General features: G+C 40.8%; 1 protein-coding gene across 6 annotated transcripts in view; it reads left to right on the forward strand.

Moving 5' to 3' along the window:
• The window catches only part of RNF144B (ring finger protein 144B), a 127,557-nt gene that overhangs the window by 83,119 nt on the left and 20,802 nt on the right, over positions 1-23,636 (forward strand). For 4 of the 6 annotated variants that reach the window (XM_075062859.1, XM_075062860.1, XM_032771501.2 and 1 more), the window contains exons 2-3: positions 2,764-2,962; positions 14,964-15,068. In XM_075062859.1, coding sequence (XP_074918960.1) covers positions 2,843-2,962; positions 14,964-15,068 — 225 coding nt within the window. In that variant the 5' untranslated portion in view covers positions 2,764-2,842. Of the gene's footprint in view, positions 1-1,355; positions 1,425-2,763; positions 2,963-14,963; positions 15,069-23,636 lie in introns of those variants that run through there. The other 2 variants (XM_032771503.2, XM_032771504.2) reach the window with 2 other exon arrangements.

A 23,636-nucleotide genomic window follows, 5' to 3' on the forward strand; every position in this document is an offset into this window, starting at 1 on the left:
TCCAGATATGTGTTGCTGTTGGTTAGTTTATTTGTGCTGAATTTGAATTTTTGGCATGTGCTTAGTAGACTTGGGGGCAGTCTACTCATTGATTATAATGTGAATTTTAATCTTTTGTAAAGGCACTTTGATGGGCCTCTGTTATGGTTAACTAAAATAATAAAATAAGCCTACAAAACTTTCATTGTTTCTAGTTTACCTCTGTGCCAATTAGAAGATTGTTTATGGATTGACTGCTCTGCGGAGGCCTAAATGTTACATAACAGGAATGTGGTAGGTCAGGACTGAGGTGTAACATCAGGGTTGTCTGAGGAAAGCTTCCACAGTATGGATGTGGACACTGGATGAAATCCTGCTTTCTTTATTCACTTGCAGAGTCCCACTGACCTCATCATGAGCCAGATTCTCTAGTCCACCAACAAGTTCACTTTGCGTCACTGGCCGGAAATCCTCACAGGAGAATTCCCCCATGTATTGGAAATCTCTGCCACAGCTGCTTCCTGCATCAGCTGCTGCTCTAGCCCTGGTGTAAGGGGAGGCATGGGATGGAGTGGAAGGGGGCAGTAGTAGAGCCAAGGTCTACTAAGCCTTATCTGCAAATGGCAGAGTAGTTCCCAATCTATTTGAGTACCCACCTGGGCGGGGCAGCTGGGAACCAGGGAGCCACAACCAGCTCCCTGTGGCTGCCATTCTCTACTACAGTGGTCTCCAACCTTTTCCAGGTGGCGGGCGCCGGACAACGAGCCACCAAGGACTGTGGCCAGCAGACAAGCATCCTCCGAAATGCCTCCGAGAAGCAGCAATGTGAAGAGGCGTCGCCACCGAAATGCTGCTGAAGTAGCGTCATCAAGAAGCGTCGCTGCCAAAATGCTGCTGAAAATCAGTGACATTTCAGTGGCAGTGCCTCTTGGTAACACCGCTTTTCAGTGGCATTTCAGCAGATGCTTGTTCGCCGGCCAGTAAGCGGGCACACATAGATGCCCTGGCAGGTGCCATTGCACCCGCGGGCACTGCGTTGGGGACCACTGCTCTACTACATCCAAGCCCAGCTCAGACATAGAGGAGAATCAGGACTGGTGTGTTTACAGTCACTAGTACTACTTGTCTGTCACTTTGCCAAATTTTGACCATCTTAAAAATTAATAAATAATCTGTTAACTCCATGACCCATGTTGAGTTTCATTAACCTCTTTTCTATTTCATTCATACACAGTGCAAATCCAGCGTCACAGCCCTCTTTAGAGCTAATTGGAAATCTGACCCTGGAAAAGATGAACAACCATTTCTGTCTTGCAATCCCAAACGTAAAATATTTCTCCTCTTCTTTTCCCCTTCTAGTTCCCATTTCCAACCACATCTTTCACTATAGGCACCAAAAAAATTGGAAATTCTGCATGGTACTGAAGTGAATAACTTAGCATATGGTAAGAGTGTAATGCTGTGAAGGTACAGTTTTAGTAGAAGTGTCCGTGTATCTGTGTAAACGTATGTTGTAATTCTTTAGATATTGGGTTAAGACCTAAAATGTAGAACTAAGTAACAGGTAGGTAGTTTTTGATCCATTATCACAGTTCCAGTGACTCACTGATACATCACTGTTGCAGCAATTACAGAACAGCATATTATAGATCCTGACTCAGAGAGGTGTTTTGTTCCAAAGGCTTCTGGCAACGGCTATAGTCCTAGCTCTACCGTTATGAGGAGCTCATTGTTATGGATGGCATGGTAGCATAAAGAGACTGAGCTAAGGATAATGGAATGAGGTTTGGACTTATTGAACCCTTAAAGGAGGGCTTTGCTTTGGATAAGCACCCAGAATTTTGGATTCATAAACCTTAGCCACATTGTTTGGGTCTGCAAAATTGGGCCAATTACTAACAAGAAAGGCTCTTCTTTATTTCAGGACGTCACTGCCAGACACAACCGGAAAGTACAGAGGAGTCTAGAAATTAAAAATAATTTATAAAATAACCTAGACTTTTTATATCTCCAAAAAGATTTTCAATGGGTTCAGTTCCATTTTTCTGGAGAAAAATATATATTTTTTCTCATTCACACATGCACACATGAATACTGGACCTGATTCTCCATTACCATAGTGATTTACACCTGTGTAAAGTGAGTGCCTAATGCTGTCATTCTGATTTGCCAAAGTTTTACCATTGCTTTTCTCTGGTGAAAATGACTGCACACATTGCAGGCCAAAAGAGAATCAGGCATCTAGTGCTGGGAACACTCTCCAAGGTGTGCTGTGGATAGTCCTGTACCCAGGGTTGTATTACAAATCAGTTTAGAACCCTGAATAGATTCCAGACCTTTTGACTCTCAGTCCTGTGTTTTCATTGCTGCACACCATTCTTTTCTGTTTAGGAAACAGTAAGACGCTCTGAAAAAAATTGGTATATTTACTTTCCACCATTTCACATTTCAGAATTTGAAATGCTCCATTTAACGTGAGGATCATGAAACAGAATAGTCAAATGAAATTATCCCCAGTATTGTGCAGTATTTTTTTAAATGCCCCAGTCAGAAGACATGCACAAAACTAAGTAGAAGGTTTTTGATCAACATCTAGCAGTTCAGCCGACAAGGGTTTTCATCCAGATATACAATACACAACTCTAAAATGAATTAGGAACTACAGGTAGGTTAGAGGAAGCTCACTTAACCAAACCCCTTAGATGACTTTACATTGGATTATTATGTAAACTTTTTTGCTACTGGCAGTGCTTTTGGGGAGTTTCAGTTGTTTTCTTTCTGCAGGTTGAGTGGACCAGAGTAAGATATTAATGAACGGATAGACTCTGCTGGTAAGATCGGCCATCGCACCGTGACAGCTGACATGTCAGAAGCTGGGGAATTGTCTCTGGAACCTCTAGTCACTTGCAAGCTATGTCTCTGTGAACATTCTCTTGATAAGATGACTACTCTTCAAGAATGCAGCTGCATCTTCTGTACAGCGGTAAGCAGAGGCAGCACCTTAACCAAGAAATAGAGCCATAGATTGTGGAGGTACAAGGGACCTATTATATTGTTATGGTGAGAGTCAGACAGTGATGTAATTTAATCCCATCCATGCCAATACAGGAGAGTTTCCTAGAGTATTCTTGCTACTGCTTTGCCCAGTCTTGCTTAAAAGAATGTTGACATTAATGAGGTTTTCATCAGCTTGGAATTCTAACAAAGAGTCTCTCATAGCCAATAAAATGCATATTGGTGGAATCATAAATTACAGTAGGACACTTTCTCTTTTTATGGTTAGCTGAGCAAGTAAACAATTCATATTCAGTCAGCGCCTTTATTTTTCCTGAAGAAAAGTATTAATACCACCATAGAGTTCTCTTTTTTTTAAATGCTTCTTCCCCAAAATTAGACCTCAGTATTCTATTGGCTTCTTTGCTACTAGGCTAAACAAGACCTTTTATATAAATGTAAACTGTAGAGCATGCGTAGAGACCATTGGACAATATTTTTTTTAACAAATGTCTTTATTGATTTAAAATCAAAGATACAAATCTATTCAGAAGAATAATTAATAATGGGTAATTACCAAAGAAGCACTTTACTAAAATAAAGATCTGTACTACTAAATCATTTCACCTCATGAACCAGATTCTGATCTCTGTTGTGTTGTGTGAATCCAGAATAACTCAAGTAATTTCAGCTGAACTAGTCTACATTTATGTCAGGGTAAATAAAATCAGCATCTAGCTGCATGTTTTATAATGGACAGTATTCAATGGACTGAAATAGAATCTGTGAATGTGTTTTTTAATTACCAAAAGTCCAACTGCACAGGGCTCAGAAGGAACTATAGAAACTTCTAAAAATGACCATTGCTGTATCTCAAAATGTTACTTCAAATTCCAGTGTCAGATATTTCAAGGACTAGAAGTGATTTCCACATCCAGTTGGGAAAGTGGGATTGCCCCTTCCCAGGGCTATAAAACTCCCGTGTCTAGTCCTGCAAGGATATGAGATACCAGATTTCAAAATGGAGTTTTCTCTTTTTGATGCAGAAAAGCTGCTAGTAGCCAAGTACCAACAAAATCAGCCTACAATGCTACACGTAAAACCTATTTTGGAATTGTATTAGAATTCTAAACATTTTAGTGAGCCAGTTGGAGGAGTGGGTGACAAAGACTATTCCCATTAAAAGGCTTTGAAGCCAGTCTGCCTTTGAACAATGACTAAAAATTGCCCAATATAACTTTTCTCTCTATAAAATATACCTCTTTAAAGGGTTAGTAAAGAGCACTTTGTATACTGAGTTTGGCTATCTGGAAACAGCCAAAACCTTAGAGAAAATTATGGAAGAGTTTGTAGCCTAGTAGTGTTCTCAGAGATGGGGTTTTTCTCTGCTATCTGGTAAGGTCCATGTTGTCCTGGTGGAAGTGATGACAGCTGAAAGCAATTACCGTTGGGGAGGATGCAGGCTTTGCGGGGGATCTAATAAGCAGTGGTGCAAGTAGAAATCATTTCTTGCCGGTACCGCACTCATGGGAGGGACACAAGGGGGGGCGGTACATGACCCATGTGATGCTCCATGTGACTTCTCCCACCCCGCCCCCAGGCCAGGGTCCCCATGCTCTCCCTGTCCCCTCCAACACTCCCCTTTGTATATACAAATATCAACATGCTTAACTTCTCACTTTCCCCCCTACATATGTAGTAGTCAGTTTGTTTATATGGAATATGGGAGTTGGGTGAGGAGCCATTTCAGCGTGTGTGACTTATTAAAAGACAAATTTTAAGTAGAACTGTATCCTAAACTGCTTTATGGTATTGTGCCCAAACATTGCATTTCAATGGGAGATTCAACCTCCTTTATAGAAACAAACTCCTGAAACTCTTACCAGTCCACAAAAGTGGTCCATAGTCATGCAGATAGTCCCATTGTCTTCAATGGGACTGATCAAATGATTAAGGGTTTACAGGATTAGGTTCCAAATTTGTAAATTGTTCTGGATGAAATTGACAATGCCTGAGCTGTCATACTAGAAAGAGCTTCATTTGAATAAAGGTGGGCAGATGTGTGATAAATCTTAGTTCTGCTGCTAAGATCAGGAACATATTTTCAGCAAAGTTCTTGGCAGATTCCTGAGGCAGCTGGTTTAAGGCCATCAGTGTCCAGCATTATAATCTTCACTTATAGTTCTCTCACCCACAAAGATGGAAAATGAGGCACTTATTTTCTTGTTTTGCTGCTCCAGTTAACAAAATGCATGTTAGACTAGATTGGGTGCAAAGAAGAATTCTGTGTACACTGTTGACAATACCTGATTCTTGTAAGGCTGCAGAACAGTGCTGACATTAGAATCCAAATATCCTCTGGTCAGTGCAAGCAGAGACATTCCTCTAATGATTTGGACTTGATGTGATGCGGTATGGATGTCATGGATAATTCAGACCAATGGTGAAAAACAGAATAAAAACCACGGTTTAAACACCTTCCGCCTCCACCACCTCTTCCCTCTTGAGGACTCCTGACCAACAGAACAGCATAATACGAAAACCTTTTTTTAAGTTTGTTAGCATATTTATTGTGCTGTTAAAACCATTTAAAGAATGAATGCTCTCCCTAGCAGCGTTCTACTCCTTTAAGGAGCAGATTGCAGTCCCACCCTCACTACAGAGGATGGGGGGGGCGGGCTAGCCCCAAGTCTTTCCAGTACCCTGTACCTGCTAAAAATCTCTTGCTGGTAATGCGTACTGGTGGGTACCAGTATTTGCATTCCTGCTAATAAGAATGTCAGAATATCAATGACAAATCCTGCTCCAATCACCTCTTCAACTTTTTTCCCAAATACTCTGATCTTCGGTATTATATGAGTGAGTTTAACTGCAAATGACATGCCTACTAAAGTCACCAACCAGCTATTAATTTCAAGTTGTATGCTATTCACCAGAACAAGGTTTGAGCTGTCTAATCTCATGCACAATAACAGACCAATCTTGCAAAAACAAAAGATAATTTCACATCCTAGCTTCTGGGTGTTGGCACATGTTTATGCAGCAATGGTATGACTCATCATTCATGTGATCTTATGTTTTTGAGAAGTGTGTGAATGAACTAATATGAAAAATGAGAGAAACAAATGCTACTCTAACAATCCATATGTCATATCACACACTGGTACAATGGATCTGTGTAAAGGAGAATAAGATTTCCTCTTCTAAGGTCTGGGTGACTCTAATAGACAACGCCATGCAAGTGAGAGTACATTTAACCTCTCAACTTTTTTGAACTATGGTGAGAAGAACCTTCTGCTTTGGGTGTCATTTCAAAGGGTGTCGTGAGAGCCCAGCTTGAGACGGGCCCTGAAGCCATTCTATCTTGTTGTCTTTCCCCGATCTCAGTTTCCTTCACTATACTGCTGCTGTGTGCCACTAAGCATGTACGAGTTACTGCAGAGACAAAAGGGCTAGTCATTTTCCCAGGACTCAGCCCACAGACATGGAGACATCTTGATTTATGAAACACTCTGTGCATCTGTTGGTTGATTTGCATGCGTTTGAGAGAGGAGAATTTTCTGCTGTAGCTGGTGCATCCCGGCCCGGGCAGCATTGAGCAGCACAATGGAGGAAACGGATGTGAAAAGACAGCAGTGTGTGTGTGTGTGTGTGAGAGAGAGAGAGCGAGAGAGAGACAGCAGAGTGGGAGAGAGACAACTTAGAAACAGGTGAGAGACAGCCAAAAGGTGGAGGTGGAAAATGAAGAGGAGGAAAGACAACACAGGGCAAGGGAAGATTTCTACCTGGACCAATGTTGACCCTCAGTCACACTCTTCTTTTCCACACGTTGTTTCTCTCTCACACAAGAAAATAATGGCCCATCTCCAAAATCCATGCACCTATGCCTCAGTGAGAGAGTTTTCAGTTCCTGGCAGTAGATAAGGGTCTGATTTCCTCTTGCACCAGTGTAAATCTGGAATAATTCCATTAAAGTTAATGGAATTTACAGGATGTAAAACCAGTGTAAGATGCAAATTAGATTAAAAAATCCAATTATTAAAGACCATCCTCTTTCCTCTTGATAATTTCATGAAAAGATTCATTCCCTCTCCCCACGCACCACTTTCTTATACTCCTCTCTTTAGGTGTAGGCAGATCAAACATTCAGTCCCTGTGCCGCAATGCCCCAATGATTTTAAATAAAGCTCACCTCAGATTGTTTTCCATGTCTAACCACCAACTGTCATGTTGTGGCATTTGGGTTTCTTTCCAAGCCTGAAATGCCTCTGAATAACTAGTACATAAAAATGTGATAAAATTGGCATATATAAAATAATACTTAGCACATGTTCAAATCACTTTATATGTCCAAAGAACTTCGCATAACACCCCTTTGAAGTAGGTATTATCCATTTTATAGGTGGTGAAACTAAGACAGAGACATAAGTAAATTGCCCAAGACCCAGCAATAAATCAGTAGTGGAGCCAGGCCTAATAGATCATAGGTATCTGGACAGGGCTGGCTCCAAGTTTTTTGCCGCTCCAAGCAAAAAAAATTTCCCAAGCCCCCCCAGCCCCACCCCAACTCTGCCCTTTCCCTGCCCCATTCCAACCCCTTCCCCAAATCCTTGGCCCCACCTCCTCCCCCAGGAGCACTGCATTTCCCCTCCTACCCCTGCTCCCTCCCAGCGCACTGCCGCTGCTCCGCTTCTTCCCCCCGCCTCCCAGGCTTGCTGCAAAACAGCTGATTCACGCGGCAAGCCTGGGAGGGAGTGGGGAGAAGCGGAGCAGCTGCGTGCTTGGGGGAGCAGACAGCAGTGGAGTGGACATGAGCTGGGTGGGAGCGGTTCCTCTGCTCCCCCCAAGGTTACTTCCTGTGGCCCTCCCCAGCTCCCCACCGGTGCAGCTCACTTCCGCTCAGGGCTGGCTCCTGGCTTTTTGTGCCCCAAGCCAAAAAAAAAAAAAAAAAAGGAGGGGGAACCAGAGTGCTGCCCCTTGGAAGTGCCACCCCAAGCACATGCTTGGAGCACTGGTGCCTAGAGCCGGCCCTGTGTCTGGACTCAGTCCTTAGTCCAGAAAACAATGGGACCAGCTCTAATATGACATGTTACTTTGTTCATGACCTCAGTTATTCACTCTCTGGTGCTTAATGATAGTGATTCCACCACATTTGGGGTATCAGAAGTCAATATATATTTTTACAGTATGGCTTTCCAGAATTTGAGTAGCATAAACAAATGAATTTAAAACTGCATTTAAGAATGGTGGTTACTATAAGCAGATCCAATGAAGGAACAAATCCCAATAACTGCATTTATCATGTTGGGTATGAGAAAGAGCCACTAAACAAAACACTTGTTGTTATGGTATGATGAGCTAGAAAGCAGCATACAGTGTCCTGTGGTCACACTTGCCTGTTGACACTTCAATTGCTTTCAACAGTTGATGGGCCATTTTGTGGCCAAATGGTCACCAAAAAAATGTACACAGCCACTGATTTTTCTGACCACAAGACCACAACGTGCTCACCAAACTATAAAAGGATTTTTCACTCTTTCTGCATGTGTCTTACTCCGTAAAATTCTCTTATAGGGCCTCATCCATTGTTCACTGGTGTCAATGGAAATGTTACCGGCAACTTGAATGAGCATTGCATCAGGCCCTTAACTGTTAAGCTACAGAGGTGGAAAATGAAATGGTGCTGAATTTTTAATCACACTTGTTAAATCTTTCTTAACAAATACTTTAAATTGTGTATTTTATAATAGCTGACCATATATATACCAGGCACTTGAATAACATGATGATAAGCACATTATAAAACCTTAGATAAATATACCTATTATTCCACACACTGCAAGTACTTTTGAATGTAAGTATATATGCACTGGCACTGACCAGGCACATCTGGTGCCAGGGTGCAAATCCTAACCCACTATAGTGAATATTCATAGAGCTCATATGAGTAGACCCATTGACATCAATTGCACTGCACATGGGTATGCACTGAACAACTGGGTTCTTTCTTTAATTCTGTCCATTAATAAATAAGCATTATATCCTACATGATAAAAATAGATAGTGAGTACAATGGAGTCTTGCTCCCTGATTAAAGCTTCTACATACTACCACAATACAAATAGTAAATACATTGTAACTTGTGGAGCTGGTTGGGAAGTTACTTCCCCCCTTTTTGTTTTTGTTTTTGTTCTTGCTGAAAACTTTGACTTTTTTTGGTTTTAATCAAAAGACTAAAAATTAAAATAATAATAATTAAAAAAATCAGTTTTTGGCATATACACATTGAAACATTTTAGTTTAAAATGAAAAATGTCAGTTTTGTGGGTTTTTGATGAAAAATTGATTTTTTTTCATGAAAATATAAGTTTAGTTGGAAAAACCATTTTCGGTCTAAATTGTTCTGGCAGAGGATGTTCAGTGAGTTCTCCTAATTTCTTTGCGTTTCGACAACCTTACTCTAATGTTAAGCACTCATCATACTGTGATCCCAGTCACAGTCTTTTAAATGATATAATAATTGCAGTGAAATTTTGTACAATTACATATTCCATACTCACTACCCAATGTTAACTAGATACAGGGATCAACAATACTGCCTATAGGACCTGATATTGAAAAGGCTGCACTGATTTCTTTCCCACCCTTTTCCTTTAACTAACTGTCTCTTTTATTTTCCTTAATCCAAAACCAGATATTAAAATTTGTCACATGTCAGGTTTGTGGTTTCCTTTCTTGTCTTCTGTCAAAAGCAATAAAGGTTACAATTAGTGAGCTGGAAAGCTTTGTACAAATTGGAGTTGAGAAAGTTAATAAAACTCACTGAATGTGCTTGATGTACTTGAAAAAACAATATGCAGTAATGACTGGGACCAGTCTTTTGTCTGTGGCAAGGAGAAGATTATTTGAAAGTGGCCTTGAATAGAAATATGGATTCGTAGTGAGAGGAGAACAAGTGCCCTTGTCGTGTCATTGCCTAGCAACATGAGATTTAAATACATTGCCTGAACTAATTTAAAATCTAGAGGTAAAAATGTGCAACTGTGCTAATGCCCTATATAGACTAAAGCCCACACTAAAAACCTTTATCTCTGGCAATATTTTGTTTAATCCTGTTGTATATATTAGTGAAATCAGTGAAGTTGGAACAGTTCCTACGGGAAGTGCTGTACTTATTCATAGTTACTGTATAAGCACCTATTTCCAGAGGTACATTGAGAAAGTTATCATAACAACTCCCTCTAGGATGAAGCTTGCGTGAAATGTTTTACTGCAAATGAAATTTTGTATGTTGTTAGTCCAGGTTGTAGGACAGATCTTTTCAGTGCATCTCTTAACGGTTTCTTTGTTTCTGAAAATAAATGTCGTATTGTCTCCACTTGAGCTGTATGTATATAATGAGTATCTGTCTGAGTCTATATGCTCCCTCTCTCCTTATATTTATGTATATGTATGTAATAGAATATAGTGGAGTGTTTATATTAGACATATATACCACAATATAATCTCTCTCTCTCTTTCTCTGTAATGTATATGTACATAAAACAATATATTTAATCAAAGCACTCTTATAAACTTTAAGCCTCACAACATCCTGGGAGGTAGGTAAGTATTTATTATCCCCATTTTATAGATAAGAAATCTGAGGGACTGAGAGGCTGAAATGCACTTAGGGGCAGAAGAGTGACTCTGAAAAAATGGCACATCTTGCTCAACATATTTGCTTGGTCTCTGTGCGTCTTTTGAGCCATAGCTGCTTGCTTTAATGAGAAAATATTTTGTTCCCTTCTTTTTTGGGTAAGATTTTTCCAAAGCACTAAGCATTGGCCTAACTCTGTTTCCACTGAACTTAATGGAAGTGCCTCCGACTTCAGTGGGAGCAGTTAGGTTAGCAGCAAACTCAATATTAATCCCACTCTTAAAATTTATCTTACTTTTGTCACCACTGCAAAATTATGGGAGAGGGAACTAGATTTTATTTTAGCTCATGTGTCATGAACATACATGTCTAAATTCCATTTTCTGATGGTAATATGCAAGCCAGGAAGAATACAACTTGACCAGGGTGAATTTGCAGGTCTGGCAGTTCATATTTTTTCATTAAATTGTCTCTTGCTGAGAAACAATGCTATTCTTAGGAAGTTACTTTCAGAATAGAGGGTAAACATGCTTTGTGACTTGCTAATGTCACACACAGGGGGAAAGTGACATGGCCATGAATACAACCCAGAACTCTTGACTACCTGTCATGTGCACATGTCTAACCACTGTTTCCTGTGTTTCTGCAATGATCTTATCTTTAAAGAACTGTATTTACTCGAACACGTTTTCTCTCTCTCTGTGTAAGATGCTTTAAAGGGTTCTAATTTTCAAAAGGGGTTGGGTGCCCACTACCCACTTCTGAAAATCTTGTCCATAGTTTCCATACACAGGAAATTGTATGTTTAATGTATATGTATCAATAGATTTTCATAACTGTGGTGTTTGTCTAAGCAAAAAGTACACATTTTCAATGCTTTTGTCAACTTTTGATGTGTTTCTGGGGTGTGAAAATGTTTGTATGATGCTGCAAATGCAAATAAGTATTTTACTGTATAAATTTATAATTCTCTTTGCCCTGTCTTCACCACAGTCGTGGCTTACATCAGTGCTTCATTTTTTCAGCTACTTTATAATTAAACTAAATTAGTGGCTGAGTTTTTAAATAAATAATAATAAAAGCTTAAAGCAGTTCTGCTGGGCTAAAAGTTACAGCACATTTAAAAAATGTCTTTACTGCTAATTTTGGGAAGAGAAGAGGTGAGGTTCTATTCCCAGTTCCCAGACAGACTGATGTGTGATCTCTAGGCAAGTCACTTAAGGCTTTGTACTGGAATGTGCTCGGTGTCACCTGGGTAGGACTCAGCACCTTCAACTCCCCATAGCACCTGACTGGATCGGGCCCATAGTCCCTCAGCCTCAGTTCTGTGATCTGTACAAGATTTAATGTTTGTAAAAGTTATGTTACAGAGCTGTTATTTGTAAAGTACTTTTGAGATCCTCAGCTATTGGCTTCAGATCTAAAGCCCGTTGAACTCAGTCTGTGAAACTACAACTTAAGACACACTAGCCTGTGTTGACCTGATCTGGATTTCAACCAGCAAACTAGAGGAGAAAGATTTCATATCATATTATCAAGCTTTTGAACTATCTAGTCCCTTGATGGTGTATCCCTAAAGGTATATTGTGTACAAAAATCAAATACAAAGTCTGCATATGTATAGAACTGTTGCCCTGCTACATAAGAGCTGCACGCACATTCTTCCACAGGAAAATAACTGTTAGTGCTGAGGTCAACTGGCCCTAGCAGTCTAAATTAAGAAAAATCCTTTGGGCTTTCATGAGTCCTGCAGTAACTTCTCAGCCTTTGTCCTCTCTCCTTTAATAGGGTGGCCTGAACTGACCCTAGAATCTGAGTCTACTGTATCTTAGTGTCAAAGTAAATTACTAAACATAGTCACCCATCCCAGAAGGGACAGGAGCCGGGGTTGGAATCAAAGAAAAGGATTGTTTTCCAACACTAACTGAGAGACACACTGAGAAGGGTTCAACTCCTACCCTGAAAGGGGAGAAATGAAAATCTGCACTCCCCAAAGTGTCGGTAGGCTCTGAACAATGGGAGCAGGATGCAGGGAGCATGTGCTGGGACCACAGCACTTCCCCAGGAGTGCTCAACCCCTGCTCAATCCCAGTTCCCACCTCCACTCCACCTCTTCCCCCAATGCCCTACCCTGCCCCGCCTCTTCCTGCCCAGTTCCGGCCCCTCCCCTGAGCACACCCCATCCTTGCTCCTCCCCTTCCCCCAGCATCCCCTGCATGCTGGGAGTGGGAGGAGTTCATTGGCGGGGCTACCAGCAGGTGGGAGGTGTTGGGGGAGAGGTGGAGACCTGGCTGCAGGTGGATGCTAAGCACCCACTAATTTTTTTTCCGTGGGAACTCCAGGGCTGGAGCACCCATGGAGTTGGCACCTATTGCTGGGCTGTCCTATCCTCATGAGCTATGCAGCCTTCCTCCACCCCACTGCATGTGGATTTTTGGGGGCAGACTTTGGAGTAGAGAGTTTCTTGTTGGGGTCAGTCATGACTGTTACTTCCTCTGTTTCCATCTACTTTTCTATGCAGATGGGAGGTGTCTTTTGTAGCTAGGCCATTAAACCCACTTTGTTTCAATTACTGACTCTTTATGGTGGTGTTTCTAGGTGCTTTTTGGCATGAGCATTAACTAGATTACTTGAATGAATAAAGAGACAGTATCTGGTTAAGTCTCATTAAATTCCTTGTGTTACTAATAACACTTTAAGTTATTAAAATTGTTAGAATTGTTATATTGCTTATTTACTTTTTGCTCTTTACTCACCTTGGAGTGTGAAAATAGACTAGCCAGTTCTATTCTTATATCTGCTAGTATCACTTTCTCATGCAGGGGACTGTTTAAACAAATAAAAGTTGATTGCAATTTAAAACAAAAGTCATAAACATACGGGGCTGGACTGAAACCCAGGAACTAGAGTATGTATCCCAGAGTCACCTTTAATCCCCTCTTCTCCCTTGATTGGGGAGCAACCTATTGCTGGCACAGATTATTTCATCCTCTGTGCCCGCTCAGTTGTACTTACCAGCGCATTGGGGAGGGGGAGAGCCAAGACTCCCACCTGATGGGCGGGGCAGTAACAGTCCAGTGGCGGCCTAACCTTCAGGCTCTGGAAATGCAGGTAGTCCATGCAGGGACTTAAAGGGGCTCCTTATACCTTATTACACTCCTGCAGGGGCATGTGGCAGGGCTTATAATCTGATCTGTTGCTATTAAAATTAGGCTTTTGAAATTCTTAAAAAATTAAATCGCTAAATTCTGGTAATAAATTACCTGATGATCTCCCTTTACATACATATTTAAAAAAAAATTAAATGCCATGCCATTTGGTGGAAGATATATTGATTTTCATTTAAAATGAACTGTTTAAGTGACTACAAGGATTTGACAGGTGTACATTTTGCTGGCATGCAGGGTAGGGTTGAAATTGCATCATTTTGAAGTATACATTGTTACATCACTTTTACCGGGAACAATGGTCAATGTTTTTTTACAGGATATTTTGGGTTCGATGCTTCCTGTGTATTTTGAAATTAGAAACCTCTGTTATACCAGTTACATACTGGTTTAAATTCTTTGACTTCAGAGCAGTTGCACTGGCATAAAACTAGTGTAACAGACTGGAGAATAGGGCCTTTAAAATCCAAATTGGATATGTCATAATGGGGACAAAACAGTCATGATCTGCTCTTCCTCATCCCAAGAAAAAATACCACACAATTATTTCTGTGCAGCAAAGTAATGTGGACACATGCAGGAGGGCCTCTCTGTTGGAAACGGACTTTGAACACTTGCTCAGTAGGTCAGTGGTTGATGGCAATTGATGGAAATGACACAATCTAGAGGAAAGTTGATAGCCTCACTATTTCCAGATCCGTACTCTGCTAGCCAATCTATAAACTGCCTTCATCGCAGATTGCTGAGAAAGCAACTCTATTGCTTGTAAATGAGGCCCTAGAATGGTAGCCACTAGGTGAGAGATTGAATTAAGAATACATGAAGGGAAAATAGAAGAGTAAAACCTGTTTTAATTAGAGTGAAATATAACCTGTTCTTTTCCAAGTCTAGGCTAGTATAGAGAAAATGTATTAGCAGAGAAGGACTTGAATTGCTGACTTGAGTAAACTTGATATGCAATGGATAAAGTCATACATAATTAATTGTTCTTTGCTGCATTCTTCCCAAAGTAATGGTTCTTAGCATTCACACATGTGATAATTTATGTTTTCTCTATAGTGCTCTAGGAGAGCCAATTAAGGAAGCGGAGGTGGCACCTGCGTAGTGCAGTGTTAACATTTAAGTGTTACTATCATGTGGGTTGTAACTTTCCATCATTTTTTTTTTTCTTTTCTCCTTGCTAGTGCCTAAAGCAGTATATGCAGCTGGCAATTCGAGAAGGCTGTGGTTCTCCCATCACTTGTCCAGACATGGTTTGCTTGAACCATGGGACCCTACAAGAAGCAGAGGTAGTGACACTAGTCTTCTCTCCTCTTTTTATTTCCACCTTCATTTACATAATAAATACCATGTTATTCTGTTTCCTCATCTTAATTACCTTTCATGAGTCTGTGACAGGAAGCCTGCCTGACCGTAGGAACTAGAGACAAATAGATGTTTTTCTTTTCTTTTCTGTCTTGAGGAAATGCTTACTTGGGATCCAGACAATTTCTGAATTACCCATGCAGGTGATTTTACCAAAATATCCTGCATCCAGGAACCACTAAACATTCATTAGCAATGATTGTTGGAATGGCTTTGATATGGATACCTACTGTGGGTGAAATCCTGCCAAGCAAATGGCAAATCTCCCACTGGTTTAAGTGGGGTAAGGATTTAACCCAGTGTGTTTATATTGGGGTGAAGCATGAAAAATAAGGACATTTTACTGTGTGTCAATCTTTCTATAAATTGTGAGGGAAAGCTGGGTGGGAGTTGGATTTGACAAATGAGAAGAGTGAGAGTTTCAAAACCCAAAACAGAGAACTTTCCAAGAGATGAGATTTTGGGAGCCCTGATGCTGAACAAAGAGGTTACCCTAGTGTGTGCACACATACACGCGTGTGTATACACTCACAGATACGTATAACACACGTGCAGAGGAACATGCATATACACTTCTAAGGTCTGAGATAAAGAAACTGAGGTAGCATCCAATTCTCAGTTATATGGAGGGCCGGCGCTTCCATTTAGGCAACCTAGGCAGTCGCCTAGGGTACCAGGATTTGGGAGGGTGGCATTTTGCGGCCCTCGGCGGCAATTCGGCGGCGGGGGGTCCTTCTGTGCTCCATGTCTTCGGCGGCAATTCGGCGGCAGGGGGTCCTTCCGCGCTTTGGGTCTTAGGCTGCAATTCTGCGGCGAGTCCTTCACTCGCTCCGGGACCCGCCACTGAAGTACCCCGAAGACCGGGAGTGTGGAAGCTCCCCCCCCGCCCCCCAGCCGCAGAATTGCTGCCGACCGGGAGCGCGGAAGGGCCCCTCCCTAAGGTGCCAAAAACCCTGGTGCCGCTCCTGGTTATATGATATCCCCTTTATGCCATTCTGTCTGTGTAAAGTGGTTAGAAATGGCCCCTGGTCAAATGGCCTGCCTGGCTATTATAGAAATGATATAAGGTTCCTAGACTGGCCCCACTCCCAACTCATGGCACAAGAGATGAGTCGGTAGTATGGCTGGAGTGTACTACACTGCAGCAATTCTCTGCTTCCCAGAGGCCATGGGAAACAGAGTCACAGAGAGCAGCCCCAAGGCTGACCTTGCTTACATGGCGAATACCAGGAGAATACAGGGAAAGCAAACATAGCTAAAAGCTTTAAATCACCTTTGCCCACACCATCTCTATCTCTGCCCCAAGTGCAGGAATGGAATAAATGAGACCCAAGCCCTGAATTTTCTCCCCTGCATTGCACAAAAGCGAATACTTATTTGTTATCCTGTGGGCATCCTACAGCCCTGTATGCAAAGATGGCATAGCTGGGCTCGCTATAGCCCAGTTCAAACATAGGCTTTGCCAGTGGAATTCTGTCGTGGATCCCCCAGTGAATGTGACCTGTGAGTGTCTTTGTTCAGAGCGTTTGCACTGTACAACAGCCAAGGTAGTGAACCCTGTTTCCTAAGCTAAACCAGTTTGACATCCATTTTAACTGTGGTTTATTCTATAATGTAGACAAGGCATGAAAGTAAACTTCACTCCAGCTGTGGTAAAATGTCATTCTCCTGTAAGCTGCTATTCTAGACCTCTTGGAATGTAGAAACTATAACTTAGTATGAGAATGGCAGTGGCACCCTCCCCCTGCACCTATTCGGAGTGAGCAATGGAAGCATAAGAGAAGGCTTGAGGCTATGGGGCATATGAAGAAGACCCAACTCTATGATGTTGCTTCCCTGATGAGGGAGGTGTGGAGAGGAGCCTGCACCTGGTGGATGAGAGAAAAGGAGCTGTGCTCACAGCTGAGGAGTGAAGAAAAGACCCAGGGGGTGTTGCTCTCCTATAACTCATCCTCACTCCTATAGGAAATGAGGATGAGCCAACCTAGTTCTATGACTGCCCTCTCCTACGAGCAGACTGGAGATGGTGTCCCAGGTCTGCTTTCCTCTCCTTTGAAAAGCCAGCATGTGCATACTGTAATAGGAGCATGTTGCAAGGCCTCAGTTCAGCAAAGCACGTAAGCACCTGGTTAAGTCCCAGTACATGCTTAAATTAAGCATGTGCTTAAGTGCTTTGCTGAACTGCAGCCTGAGAACCACATATGGGGTTCTTACAGTGTATGGGCATATGATGGAGTTGTTCTTCACCTTCCACAATAGCTGGGAGCAGCCAATCAGCATCTCCTCTTCTCCTCCTTTCCTCTGCGTGGAAATAGGTGGGAAACTAGTGGCCTTCTCTCACCTTGGGAAGTAGGCAATCAGCCTTGAACAGAAAAGAATGTTTGCTTTAAAGTTGTATCAAAACACTTAACAAATGTTACAAAGATTTTTATTCTGTTAAGCTGTGTTTGTGGAGCTGCAGAAATTCTAAAGACTTATTCCCCATTAGCTAATCAAGAGGCCACTCCGGGGCATGCATTAATGGCCATTAACGTATTCCTTGGGCACTTTGTGCTGCTCAAGGCTGAGTGACTAAACAACCCAAGAAGTGCATCAATGATCCATGAATGAAAGAATGTTCTGAAACTCCCTGTTGGCATTGTTATTAGAAAAATGAAATGTTTTATGGGTTTCATTGAATATATCTTTCTGCTATGAAAAATAGTTCATAACAGATTGGTTTTACTGTTTTCTCCTTTCTCCTGTTTTCTTTAGTGATCTAAAAATTATTTTGTAAAACTTGTAGGTTATATGTGGAACCTTTTATTTCTGTTTCTCTTTCTCATCTACAGTGACTGTACCACTTAACTATTTTATATTTTTTAAAAAAGTTAATTTGGATAGTATAGCATGCTTTTGTTCCAAACCGCATGTTATGTATTTAAATGACAGTACAAGTGCATTAATACGATTTATTTCTCATTTGAGTATATCCTTCTTTAAAAGCACCAGTAAAAGATAAATGAAAACAAAAAATATTTTTGAACACTTGAATAGCTTTTGTCTAAACCAGGAAAAAGGATATAAAACAAATAATGTTAGTGGACATTTGAAACACCATTTAATACCTAATCTAAACACAGGTTTAACCTCATAGTCATCTAACATAGTTTTAAACATGTAAAACTGTGTCTACACTAGAGGCTAAGTGAGATTTCTATACTTAACAATTAACCCCCGACCCCACTTTTTATTGTAGACAAGGTCATGGGGTGAATTTAGGACTCAATCCAAAGCCAACTGAAAAATTGATGGGAGTCTTTCCATTGACTTCAGTGAGTGTTGAATGAAGCCCTGAATGCTCATGAAATGGAGGGACTCCATAAAACAAGCTATAACTTGGCATAATGCAGGCTAGTGTTATGAATGTGTCCCACACCCCACTGTCAAGGTACTTTATCTTTTTGGTGTGCAGCATTTCTATTATTCCACTCCATAGCCTATTCTCTTTTCAATATAAATAAGCTATCTGTTTTATATTTCAGTAAAACTCTCCAGGGTGTGTAACTGTATTTTTAGATGCATTTACAGCCTTAATCTTTGTTCTGCGCTGCATTCTGAAGCCTACGCCCTGTCGTGTTTTGTTGCTTTCTATTCCGGCAAAAGTTAAAAGCTGTATTCAAGTAAAGTGTTAAACAATGTTTCATTACTTGTTGCTCAAGGGTTGTATATGTGCCATACTAGCTTAAAAACAAAGAAATGAAAATAGGAACATGTCTTTTTTTAAAGCATAACTGAGCATTTCAGGTATGTTTGGGTAGAATGTACTGCTTGTTCCCAGCCTGAGGGAGGTGTTGGGAATTAGATGTAGAGTGAAATGGAGCTCATTGGAAGAACATCAGGGAAGAGTAGTTTTCATACAGGTAGGAGGTGTAGCCGTGAGGATTCATTACAGATCCATCCCGACCCCCCTTTGACCAAAAGCCTTATTTCTTCTCTGACATAGCATCCCCTATTGCCCCAAATCTGGAATTTCACCTAATAATCCTCAGTATTAACTGCTTTCCAAAGGGTTGACATCAATATAGGGTTTACAGTTAATTGATATGCTGACGAAAATGTTCAAATTTCCTAGAGAATGATTTTTATTCATTCCAGCCTAAATGGCACAGGAAATATGCAGTTTATAGAAATTATAGCAAGCACTGTTTTGCTGATGGGTCAGGGATACTAAATCCAAAACGGAGCAGAAGTGAATAATTTTTCAAGATAAATAGTGTTGTGTGAATTGTTACTCTGGATGAATATTTAAAAAGATTGTTCAAAAGTTTTACCTGTAGTTTATCATACAAGAAGGTCATTGGCAGCCTGGAATTACAGGCCACAGAATCAAAAGGATAATCCTGATGGCTATTTAATATGTTGTCATACTATAGTCAGCAAGCAGGCACTTGCAGTTTGAAATGTTACTTTTAGGCAGCTTGCTCCCTGCTTCATTGGTATAACAGTGGTTGTAGTAGTGGTGGTGGAAGTGGTGCTCTGGAAAAAACAACTTTAATTTTCTTATCCAAATAACCAATTTTCACCAAGACATGAAGTATATAAATAGTTGGCCATATTTTGTCATAAGGTATGTCCTAGGTAGATCTGTGCTGGAACAGGAATTTTTATCCATGAATAATTTCAACACATTTGAGTTTTGTTTGTTTTGATTTGGAAAATTTGAAATTTTCTGCAAAACAAAATTTAAATATGTTTTTTGTTTTGGGTTGATTGGAACATTCTGATTCAATAAAATAGAAATACTTCAGTCTGACTTTCTAAAAAACTTTGAAATGAAAAGTAATTTCAAAATAAATAAGATTAAAACTAAAAACTTTTTTTTAACCCCCTTTAAAAAGTTTTTTCCCACCTAAATTAAATTTCATGTAAATCAACACATTCTCTTATCAGGTTTTGATTTTGATGAAATGGCACTTTCTGACAGAATAGAATAATGTTCTGTTGGAAAATTTTCTACTAACTCTAGTCCTAGATCAGATCCTAGGTGTTGTATTAAGTCAACAGTTGCTTGTAGTATAGCCATTTTAAAAGCATATATAGATAAAAAAGCAATATTTGATAAAGGAAGGGCCTGTTTCAAAATAAATAAAAATCATTTTAAAAAGCAGACCAGTTATCTTCTCAAACAAGACGTTTTATTCTTTAAGAACCAATTTTGAAAACTGCTTGGATTCATAGGTGTTAGAGATGGAAAGGACCTAGAATGTTTTCCATTCTTCTCTCTGCTGATGCAGAATTGTCCCATACAGGATGGCCTTGTCTATGCTGAGGATTTGTCCTGAAATACACCAGTGAGTGACTGAAGTGTACTAGTGCACAACCTCTGGTTTCAAACAAAAGTAAATTCTGATGGTGCTGATCACATCTTGCACTGATGATTAGAATCAGAGCAGGCAAGGCATATATTTTCTAGGTCCTCTCCTATAACTGGAAAGGACCAAAGGTCATTGAGTCCATCCCCCTGCCTTCACTGGCAGGACCAAGTACTGATTTTGCCCCAGCTCCTTAAGTGGCTTCCTCAGGGATTGAGCTCACAACCCTGAGTTTAGCAGGCCAATATGCAAACCACTGAGCTATCTCTTCCCCTCCAGGAGTTCTCCAACTAGAGTGTCTAGAGGACTGTCCCTCTCCCCTCTCAGCTCCCCTGCCCCTGCTGCCTTCTCTTCCATTCGTGCTCATGTAGCATTCGTCTGTCAACGACAGCAATCACTATGTTGAAAAGTAATAATAGGATAGTACTTACGGCATCATTAGCTGTCTTTTAATGCAGTTTAGCAGCTGGAAACAAGGAGGTGAGCCAGCATCATATGACCAGCTAGCTCTGCACAGACTGCTAGCGAACGGTCAACGGGCCACAATTAGTCCACAGTCTACAGTGTGAGACCCTCTGTTCATGATTTGCCTGTTACTTCTGATTCCTATATAGTATGAAGTTTTAGAACTTGGTATCTGTAGGTCTCGTATATATGATTAGATCTGTAAGTGTCGTGTTTTCACTGCAGACATAAATATAAATCTGGCCTGACTCACCTCTCACTCACTCCAGTTTTGCATCAGAGTCGCTCCATTGATTTCAGTAGAGTTCCTTCTGATTTACATGATTGACACCAGTGTAACTTAGAGCTGACTCAGGCCCATCATCTATCTTCTTGTAAAGAGATAGAGGGATGGGCTGAATGATTTAGTAACATTGGCCCAAATCTTTAAAGTTCTTACTGATCATATATCAGTTCTTATTTGGGCAAAAATCCAATTAGCATCCACTTATAAAAGGTTGATTATTTTATTTCATTTTAATTTGGAAACTGTTTTGTCATTTGCCAGCAGTGAAGTGTAAGAAGGTAGGGAACCACTACCATCAGATCTTTTGTTTTCCAGCATCCAAATTATTTTATTTTCCTCTTTGTCATCCACTGGTGGTTTTAATAAATCTCAAGGGAGCAAGTCCTGTTTGAAATGAGTGAGCTCTTTAATGGAGAAGATTAATATTTTATGATGAAACTACTGTACACTGTATCTGGGGGGGTGGGGGAAGGAGTGAGGTTAGTCTCAGACACTGAGGAGACTGAGACCTCCCTCTGCCCATGAAAACCCAACCCAAGCTATGCTGTTTGGTCTTGACTTATCAAAGTGTTTCCTGTAGCTGTGGTGTCAATAATGTTCTGCCATAAATGCTAGGCCATACAATGTGTTCTTTTAAATACTTAAGGTGGCCTTTTTAGGTGAATTCTCTGTAGAAGTGACATTTGCAGGCTGGAAGGCTATGAGGAATTATTTTGAACTTCTCTCATATACAAAAGTATATGTTGCCTCCAGGCATGGATTTAGGGGTTTTTGTAGAGAAGATTACTTGCTGGTACAGCTCTCTGTGATAGCCTGGTTCACGGTGGTTGTGATGGTGTTCTCACTTATTCAAACATCCATTTTACTAGAACATCATCTGTTGTGAGGAACCTCTCTCTATGTGCAAGATTGTGGTTTGGTCCACATGGCTGCTCAAGGATATAAATGGAAGTAAGATCCATTCCCCTGTGTGACCTCCCTGAGTCTCCACTGCAAGCATGAGGGCTTAAGCAGCGGTTGTGTGTCTGGTACACTTCCTGTGTGGTGCATCTCTTGGGAGAGTAGATGGAGTTTTGGCTCTGCCTCCTCCAATGTGCTAGCCACTGGAGTAGTGGGTGGGGAAGGGCACAAGAAAGGACTAATTTCCAGCTGTTTCAATGTGCAATCCTCTGCTCAGGGTTGTAAATAAATGGACAGTCTAGCCTTGTGTGCATTGAACCTCATTCCTTTCATCCTCTTTTCTTTGCCTCAGGGACCTACAGAGTCTCCCAGTTACTGTAACCTTTATGGAACTCACTAAGAATCCTATTGTTGGACACTGTGCAAGGGCATCACTGGGTGCTCTGAGTTACAGCATCTCCATATGTTTACTGAGATTTCCTATAAAGCTTTCTGCTTTGTGAGAAAGGCACTATCCCAGCTACAGTTATATTTTTATAACAGTATCGTATAAGTGCACAAGAGCCTAACATATGTAGAAAATCTAAAACTCACTTAAAAGCCAGAACGTGTGATAAATCTCAAATGTGATGCTTGACAACTTTTCAGAGGAGAAGAGCATGTGGCCTCTTGTTATCCATTTACATTTTCACTAGACCTTTAACATAATTAAAAACAGCCCTGAAATATTTCCTTTGGCATTTCTCAACTAGCCTCCTTAAATTGGATGATTTCTTAGCCTGGAACAAGCTTTGGTATTTTCCTTCCTGTCACATACCTGCTCTCCTTCTTTTGTCACTTTTTAACCAAACTTGATACAGCTTTGATTCCCAATGGGTTTGGAACCTCTGGGTGTGTATAGATATGCATGAGTGTGGTGTTTGGATGTAGTGGATGGGATTATCGGGAGAGTGAGGGGTAAATATGTAACAGACATGTAAGAGAGCAGTTAAAAGTCAGCCTGAAAAAATGCCAGGATAGGAGGAGACAAACATTTCATCTCACAATGATCCCATCCAATGCTTGTCATCTTTGCTTTATTAAATGTAACTGAGATTTAAAACTTCTTGTGTCAGGGATGTGCCACTTTTATTTCCCTATGAAGTGCCAAGGGCTGAATAAATAATAATTATGATTTCATTACTCTCTTTTTAATTCACAGCACTAGCAGCTATTACGATGTCATATACACCAGCAATGATGATATTTCTTAAAATAATCTATTTGGGTGTTTCTTAAAGGCACCTGGAAATCTGGGGAAATTGTGGGATAGATCCTTGGTCCTATTTAGCCAGCTTTGTGCTCCAGTGGTGCATGGGCGCCAGAAACTTGGTGGGTCTGTCCGAGTGAGGATTCCCATGGAATGGGGAATTGGCTGTATGCCACCTTCTTTCCAGGCCAGTCCTGCAATCCCCAGTTGCTAGAAAGGCCCATTGAACTAGTCAGCT

Source organism: Chelonoidis abingdonii, chromosome 2, assembly GCF_003597395.2.
Source record: "Chelonoidis abingdonii isolate Lonesome George chromosome 2, CheloAbing_2.0, whole genome shotgun sequence".
Classification (NCBI taxonomy): Eukaryota; Metazoa; Chordata; order Testudines; family Testudinidae; genus Chelonoidis; species Chelonoidis abingdonii.